Genomic DNA, 8986 nt, shown 5'->3' with positions numbered 1-8986 from the left:
GAACGTTGGAGTCCTCCGTCACTGAAGCAAGCAAGCCTCATGTTAGTTTCAAGCTGCCTGGCTGCCGGCCACCATCTTGGCTGGCAGTTAATTTGCATATCTCGCTGATTAGCCAATGGGAAGGGTAGCTAGCGGTCGTATGCCAATTACCATGTTTCTCTTTTGTTAGATAAGGATTATTAGTATTTCATTTATAAATTCATCTAAGCATCCCACTGCATTTTCTCACATAGTCTAGTACTATTTCCTTTGTAAAACTGATTATGTTGCCAATTACTTCTGAATTAAAAAGATAAACGTCTACATTAGACTAAAAGTAAAATGGTTTAGCAACTTTCCTATAATTGGTGGGATACTAAACTATTAACACTCCAATCTAAAATCTTTCATCCTGCCCTGGCTGAGTAGCTCAGTTGGTTATAGCACTGTCCCAATATGCCAAGGTTGTGGGTTCAATCCCTAGTCAGGGCACACATAAGAGACAACCAATGAATGCATAAATAAATAGAACACCAAATCAATGTTTCTATTTCTCTCTCTCAAATCAATAAATAATAAATTTTTAAAAATCTCTCCTCCCTATAAAACCTAGATAAGGCTCCTAAAAAAGGAGAAAAAAATGCATGAGCTCAGCATAAATACACTGGAACAAGTCTCAAGGTTTATTATCTGTTCTTTATTGATCTATGTGCTTTGAATTGAGAGAAAAGGTGTTCTTAAAACCCATCTCCAAAAAATGGTCACCTTCACTTTCTTAATTAACAAAGTTCTCATGTACAACATGACTACATTAATACAAAATGACTTTCTGGTTTCCTGTAGCATCACAAGTTTCACTACAAATTCTCTTTGAATCAACTAAGGGAGCTCACCTTGCATCAGAAGCAAAGTAATATTCCACCGCTTTTTCCTCAACAGGGAAAAGGCAAGTTGTGCTGTCCACACGAGAGAGATTGCAGCTTCCTTTCTTATCTTTGCCTAGAGCACAGAGTTAATAGGTAAGCATGTAGAAAACCAGGGCCAATATAAAAATATACATAATTTTCTAGAAAAATCAACAAAAAACCATAGCAACACAAAGTAATTTCAGCAACTTTAAATGCTGAAAAAAAAGATCACTTATTTCCATGCAAGAAGAAAAACAGACAAATCATGTACAGTGAAATAGCAACTATCAAAGAGAGTATGGCCGATAACTGTGCTATAATATAAATGTTTTTAATATTTCTTTTCCAGGTAAAAATCAAAATACTTTATTAATATCACTCTTTTTTAAGAAAGTATATATATAGAATTAATACATGTTTGTATACCTAAACTTATCATAAAATCACATTTAAAATATCAAAATTGTATAATAAAAAATAAAGACAAGTGGCATAGTAATTTTTATTATCTCATAACAAAACTTCTCTAGATTTTAATAATAATTTTGTGCCCTGCTGGTGTGGTTCAGTGTTTGAGCATCAACTCATGCACTGAGAGGCTGACAGTTCAATTCCCAGTCAGGGCACATGCCTGGGTTGTGGGCTCATTCCCCAATGTGGGGCATGCAGAAGGCAGCCATTTCTCTCTCATAGATGTTTCTATCTTTCTCTCTCTTTCTCTCTCTCTCTCCCTTCTTCTATCTCTAAAATCAATAAAAAACTATTTTTAAAAAAATAAAAAGCAAACAATTAAAAAAATAGTAAACTGACCTAACAAATCAAGATATAGTCTCCACTAACTGTAATTTAAAAACAAAACAAAGATACTTATAACTAACAAATAAGGAATGAAAATATTATAAAAGCAGAACCTCTTCTTCTTAAAACTGAGTTTTCTAACATTTAAGTTCGAAAAAAGGAGTAATGGTCCATTTGCATTGACAATATCCTCTTAATTCTAGCACTTTAGAATTTTGGCATCTCTACTTAATTCGTCAATCATTGATGAAGATTTTTTTCCTTTTTGCTCATTCATAGCTAAAGACAAAACTGGAAAGCATACTGAAATCTGACAAATTAGCAAATATATTTTTTAATCTATTAATTGAAGACTATATAAATGTCAAAGAGACAAAAGAGCACCTTTCTCTAAAATCAGGACATAGTAACTATATAACCTACGTACACAATGACTAGACATCATCATAAATATATTTGCAAAAAATTCATAATGTGTTAATCCTCTAAAATGCATGTCTATAAAGACTTGGAAGTAATTATTCTTAGAAATACACATCAAAGTTCTCCACAATCCATGATTATTTGGTTTAGGCATGAAAACCAAATATTTCTTCCCATCCAAATTCAATAGCAGAAAGATACTGCACTTCAAAAAATAAGTATTATGTAACATCCTAGAAAAAATAATACTCAAGACAGATAAAACAGATCAGTGTCTGCCAGAGGCTGAGAATGGGGACCAGGGTTGATTACAAAGTGGCAGTGGGAGGGAACTTTTTGAGGGATGGAATTTTTCTGTATCTTGACTGTGGTAGTGGTTACACACCTGTCTGCATTTGACAGAACTCAGGAAATTTTACATGAAAAAGAATGAGCTTTATTGTCTTTCAAAAAGTGAATCAAGCCTTAGCCAGTTTGGCTCAGTGGGTAGAGCGTCAGCCTGTGGACTGAAGGGTCCTGGATTCAATTCCAGTCAAAGGCATATGCCTGAGTTACGGGCTCGACCTCCAGTTGGGGGTGTGCAGGAGGCAGCCAATCAATGATTCTCTCTTATCACTGATGTTTCTATCTCTCTCTCCCTCTCCCTTCCTCTCTGAAATCAATAAAAAATATATTTAAAAAAAATAAAAAGTGAATCAAGAAACAGGTAAAATGCGTACTGACCGGTGTGGCTCATTTGGTTGAGCATCATCCCATGCACTGAAAGGTCACCAGTTAGATTCCTGGTGGGGGCACACACCCAGGTTGCGGGCTCAATCCCCAGGGGGCATGAAGGAGGCAGCTGATCAATGTTTCCCTCTCCCTCTCCCTTCCTCTCTCTAAAATCAATAAAAACATCTTTTTAAAAAAATAGGCAAAATGATAGCCAAGCACCTACATTTTTTTAAATAAACACAACCAGCTTTGGTTATATAATGCACTAATGGGGCTGAGTTTCACTATACATATTCTTTCTCCAAATATTGGTTATTTCATTCTTCAAGTAACAAAGTATATTTAATTACAATATTCAGAAGAAGTTAAGGTATCATTGCCAATTTAAATGAAAAGAACACTACTACTTGACACATTTATGACTCTTAAAATCTATAAAATGTCTTTCTATATTCTCTCATCTGATTTCATTTAAGTGGAATACAATTATCATCATTCCACTTTATTTGGTCACCTGGAGAAAATAGTAACAGCCTAAAAGCCAGTTCAGGGTTCTCCTCTTTACACAGCCTCTTCAATAAGAGGCCTATTTTTTAAATTACTCTGTTGAGCACACTCTCTACCTATTAGGAGCTAGAGAAGTAAGGGTTACTAAAACATAAACTCTCATCTCAAAAAGATCTGTTCCGTGATAAACGTTTCCTCCAATTTCTTAAACCCTTAGCCAATGTTTTCCCATTGCTTCTAAAAGCAGCTTAAAACAATGTACAAGGTAATATATAGGTAATGTATACACAGCAGAATTATTAACAGAAATCTGGAACTCTGGATCCAAAATTTGCACTCTCACTGATAGACTAGTTTTTCTTCTGAAAAGGGAGGGAAGGGGATGAGGAAGATAAAAAATTCTAACATCTCAGAACTTTTATCTGCTACAGATAAAATAGTGAAAGCAGTTATAATCTAAAGATGAATAGGTTTAGAGTATTTTGCTAAATTTTTTTCAAGAAATCAAGAATTACACATTAATAATATAAGTTCTAATTTCCTGAATTTACTTTTAGTAATAAGCAAATGGTAAGAGCACATCTTTTTAAAAATCTAATTATATCCATGAAATGTTCCAGAGTTTATACAGCTGAAAGTCTTATAAAAAATTCAAACTTATTAAAAAAGAACAATTCCAAATCCAAACAAAGCCAATCAAGATACTGAATGTAAATCTAAAAGTAAAATGTCATGCATAAAATAAAAACCATTAAAACCGACTATGTCAGTTAAAAATTAGGCTGAATTATTCAAATTATAACTAAGTCCAATCTATAATAGTCTAGAACACAATGCTCTTTTCCCCATCTTGGCATCTTAGTTATAATAAGGTATCCTACATGATTTTAATTTAAAGCAAAGGAAAAAAAACTATTTTTTTCAAATCTCAGAGACTTTAAAGAAACAAATTACTAAAAGCAGTTTTCTAAATGCCAAAAGCAGACAGACAAAATATACTCTGCAAGTTAGAAAAAATGTCAAAATGTATTTCCCCATAAAATAAGCACATTTTTAGAGGCCCAGCACATTCATTCACTCCAAGAACAAAGAATTAGTAAAGAATAAACAAAACAGGATAAGATTCCTCCCCATCCATGCAGTGCATTTCCCACCTCTTTCTCCCTGTGATCCCCACCGTGTGAATTTTGATCCAATCTGAGTCCTAGCTATGGATATACAACAGAAAAAAATTCTACTTGTCAGAGAAATCACAAAACAAATACTTTTCATGTCTAGACAGAACTATATATGAGTGGACCTGACCAAAGAAGCATTTATTTCAATTTAAGGAAAACAATTCTTCATTATCTACTGCATTCAATTTATACATTCTACCCATGGCATGATGTAGGAACAGTTTTTACCTGTTCTGTAGAGTATTGGAATGTGATCAGTAGAGAGTTTATGTTCACTTCGTACACCAATCAACAGAGGGCTACCTCGTCTGTTAGTACAAAATTAAACAGAATTAAACCATTTTTATAAACCACACATTAATGATATAAAATTTATATGTGATGACAACAGAACACTCTTCAAATAAAGTTTAAATTCTCCCTCCAAGCTCAACTTCAGATATAACAACAGATTAATATAAACAGAATTTTTAAACAAAACATTCAATAACAGAGCTAAGCAAATCTGACCCACAGAGCAGGTTTGTCAATTTCTATTGGAACACAGCCATGCCCATTCTTTTACATATTTCCTACAGCAGCTTTCACACTACAAGAGCAAAACTGAGTAGTTGCTATACAGGCCTTTATGGTGAAGGGAGATTTATTGTGTACAGAGAATAAACTTACAATTCAAAAGTTTCAAAATACATATAATTATTAGGCATTATTAAATTTATACATACCTTGTGCCAACTGCTTGGCCAGGAAAATGAACACTTTTAAATACAAGTGCAAAAGCACCTTCCTATGGAGGGAAAAAAATGAGTCAGCAATACATATGATAATTATCAAATGTGACATGTCTAATACATACTGGCTTTACCACAAACTTTTTGTTTACATAACCACTTTTTGCACTAGTTTACAAATGAGTCTAAATATTAGGCAGACACTTCCTCTTGAGCTTTGGTGTATAAAGGAGTCACTTTTTAAACAAGCTTACTCTTCAAATAGGCTCAATAGATAAATAGCTCTAAAACAGACCATTTTAATGGAAAGAACACATCTTTTTTTTTTGGTCTAATCTATATATATAAAAGCCCAGCAACAGGAATGGCAGAATGACCAGAATGACTGGTGGCTATGACATACACTGCGGCACCAACTGGCCTGATTCAGGCCCCGATCAGCCCCCGCAACCCCAATCGGGGGTGGGGCCAGCCGGCCAACCACCCACAGCCCAACCCCCCGGCTGGCCTGGCCTATGGGCCCCCATTGGGGTGAGCCAACTGAACCCCACTCGTGCACAGATCCATGCACTGGGCCTCTAGTTATATCAATAAAATGTTCTAGGGTTTTTATAGCTGAAAGTCCTATAAAAAATTCAAACATACTACCAATGTTTCTCAATAAATAAATCATATCTTCCATATTATACATTAATAAAGGGAAGACAGAATTAGGAAAGGACCTAAGTTCAATACCCAAAACCCATTTTATACCACTGTTAACTTACACTTTTTTTTTTTACCTTGACATTGGAGATAAATATATACAATCACAATTATTAACATGCATATCATACCACCCCCTCCACCTAACCTCCTCCAGGACAGGGCCTAAAGAAATCAAGAATGAATAAAGGAGGAACATGAGGTAGGAGAAGGAAGAAAACACCATAGAACACAAACTGGGTTATACACTGAGTAGAAATAAGACAAGACTGGGAAGGCACAATACTCTGCATTGAGTAAAGGGATGGAATGGACCTCTATTTTCTTCATCTTTCTGTCTCCTCCTTTACTGCAGACATCATAAGGATGGGATGAGGTGGGAAATGAGGGCTGGACCTTCACTGAGAAGTAAAGGGCTTTTAAATGGGAAAGCTAGAGCTATGAGTGGGGGAGGGGGATAGAAATCACTATGCATTTGGACTTTTGTGGATCTTTAATCTTTATTTAGGGCACTTTAGATGGGATCAAAAAGAATACCACTTTTCTCTTGGACTGGGAAATACTTTTCCATAGAAGCAAAGAGCCAAGGAAAAGTCCCCATAACGAAAAATAAGGAGTTGTCTAGACTGACTCAGAGATAAGCAAACATTATCCCAGAATAAAAAGTGTACATTTCATTGAAACTAACCTGAGCAGGAAGCAAGAAAATGATGAGTCCCTGTCTATGTATACTGTATGCATGTTTGTGTGTTGTATGTATGGGTTTGTATGTGTTTGTATGTGTTTGTATGTGTGTGTGTATGCATGCATACTTTTTGGACAAACTGATTTTAGGTTACTTTTAATTCCCCTAACACAAAAGTACAGTGAAAGAAGCAGAATTTTAAGTGTGTGGGAAAGGAGGGTTCATCAGTGAAACAACAATCCCTCAAAATTATTCAGGTTGAAACGTTATATATGAAAAGTAAAAGCCAAAAATATTTTAAAATTAGCATAGTTCCTGCTTCTCAAACTTAATTTTAAGAACATATTATTAAAAAAAGATATATTATGATTAATGTTTATAATAATTATCTTTTAAAAGGGTAGTTTAAAGACTGTTGGTTGCCAGGGGTGAGGGAGGTTGGGGTGAAATAGGTAAAGGGATTAAGAAGTACAGATTGGCAGCTACAAAATAGGCCCAGGGATGTAAAGTACAGCACAGGGAACATAGTCAATAATACTGAAATAATTATGCACGGTGCCAGGTGGGCACTGGAAATATCAGGGGGAACACTCTGTAAAGTATATGATTTCCCAACCACTATTCAGTGAAAACTGTAATTAAAAAATAATTTTTTAAAGTGTGATTTAATACCAATTGTTGGATAACTCTCTCCACCAAGGTGGTAAAACTGGTATCTTGACTTTCCCGATTGTCATACATGTACTTAACAAGCTTGGCAATTGTTTCTGTGTCTGTTTCAGATTCAAAGTCATAACCTTTACTTTCCTGTAATTAGAAAGAAAAAAAAAATTGGCACATTTAAGGAAATATTCATCATATCCAAATCTTATCTACAGAATTTTTTTTTCCTCAAAAATCTCACTAATCAATTTCTAATCTTTTTGACCACCATACGCCATTACCCACTGTTCAAAATTAAGGTAACAGGAGGCAAGTCAAGATGGTGGCATAGGTAAACACAGTACTTGCCTCCTCCCACAACTACATCAAAATTACAACTGAACTAGAAAATAACCATGATTCAGAACCACCTGAAATCTGGCTGAATGGAAGTCCTACAATTAGAGAATTAAAGAAGACGAAAATTGAGACTGGTAGGAGGGATGGAGGCACAGATGGACTGGTCCTGCACTCAGTGTGGTGTTTTTCAATCGTGAGGGATACCTTGGCTGTAGAGGTCCCTCATGATGAGCACGGGGTCCCAGTCCCACAGGGGAGGTTCCTCATGAGGAGCAAAGGGTTCCAGTCCCATACCAGACCCCTCAAGCCTAGCCCCACACCAGACCCTGGGAAGAGAAGTCTCTAACTTCAGGCTATAAAAACCAGTGGAGATTGTGGCACAGTTGGGTTGCTGAAGTCCCAGGCAGTTCCTTTTAAAGGGCCCACACACAGACTTACTCTGACTCATTGCCTCTGAGCTCCAGTGCTGGGGCAGCAACTTGAAAGGATCCAGGAACATATGGGAGGAACTAATTTGTCTGGCATCAGGGCAAGAACTGGGGCAGCTTTGTCCCACACAAAAATGCTGGCAGAGGTACAGAGAAGACCTCCCTGCCACAATGCCAACAGACAGTTGCAATATCTGAGTATCCATCAACTTGGCCCACAAGTTTGCTCCACCCTCATGATTCCCTGAGACCCCACCACACCCAAATTGTGTGCCCACTCAACCTGTTTGTAGTGGCTTTTCCATATAAATGGCCTCTTGGCTCAGGCTTCAGACTTTCCTAATATCTCTCAAACAAGCAGCAGCTGGCCTACCATGCCCCATACCTTTCAATAAGTGGCCCTAGAACCAGCAATAGCAGCAGCCTGCCTTGGTTCACACCTTGGCCTCTCCTGGGCACCTCCAAGCCCAACACAAGTAGCAGCCATCTGTAGATCACTCCATAGCTTGACGGGTGTCCCCAGGCAGGGCACAAGCAGTAGCTGACTTTGCACCTCCCAGGAGGCCTCAGAGCCACTGTACCCAGTGGTCAGCTTCAGACCATGCCAGATTACAGCCTATCACATCCACCAGTGACATACTGAAGGGGCAGACTTGGTGAGCACCAAAGCCCCACTAAAGCAAGTCCTGCTCCATAAGGGTGTCTCCTACACAACAGCTCTTCCTCTGTAGTCAAAGCTGGTCTGCACAGCCAATTGGCCTGGGGGTCAATCCCTTCCAGTGATGCCAAAAGCAATTGAGGCTCAACTACAACAGGAAAGCACATACAACCCACACAGGGGCATACTTAGAGTGCCCAGCTCAGGTGACTGGGGAGGCAAAGCCACAGGGCTCTACAGGACACATAATACACAAGGCCACTCTAACAA

The 8986-nt window shown here is 37.3% G+C and overlaps 1 protein-coding gene across 1 annotated transcript in view; it reads right to left on the bottom strand.

The window, feature by feature from the left end:
* GFPT1 (glutamine--fructose-6-phosphate transaminase 1) overlaps positions 1–8986 on the bottom strand; it is a 78088-nt gene that overhangs the window by 27988 nt on the left and 41114 nt on the right. The window contains exons 8-10 of the mRNA XM_006775349.2: positions 5233–5294; positions 4736–4815; positions 873–978 (exon numbers count right to left, since the gene is read on the bottom strand). Of these exons, the coding sequence (XP_006775412.1) occupies positions 873–978; positions 4736–4815; positions 5233–5294 (248 nt within the window). The remainder of the gene's footprint in view (positions 1–872; positions 979–4735; positions 4816–5232; positions 5295–8986) is intronic.

The sequence above is a fragment of the Myotis davidii genome, unplaced genomic scaffold, assembly GCF_000327345.1.
Source record: "Myotis davidii unplaced genomic scaffold, ASM32734v1 scaffold247, whole genome shotgun sequence".
NCBI classification, from domain to species: Eukaryota; Metazoa; Chordata; class Mammalia; order Chiroptera; family Vespertilionidae; genus Myotis; species Myotis davidii.
This window is presented reverse-complemented; position numbering and strand designations above follow the sequence as displayed.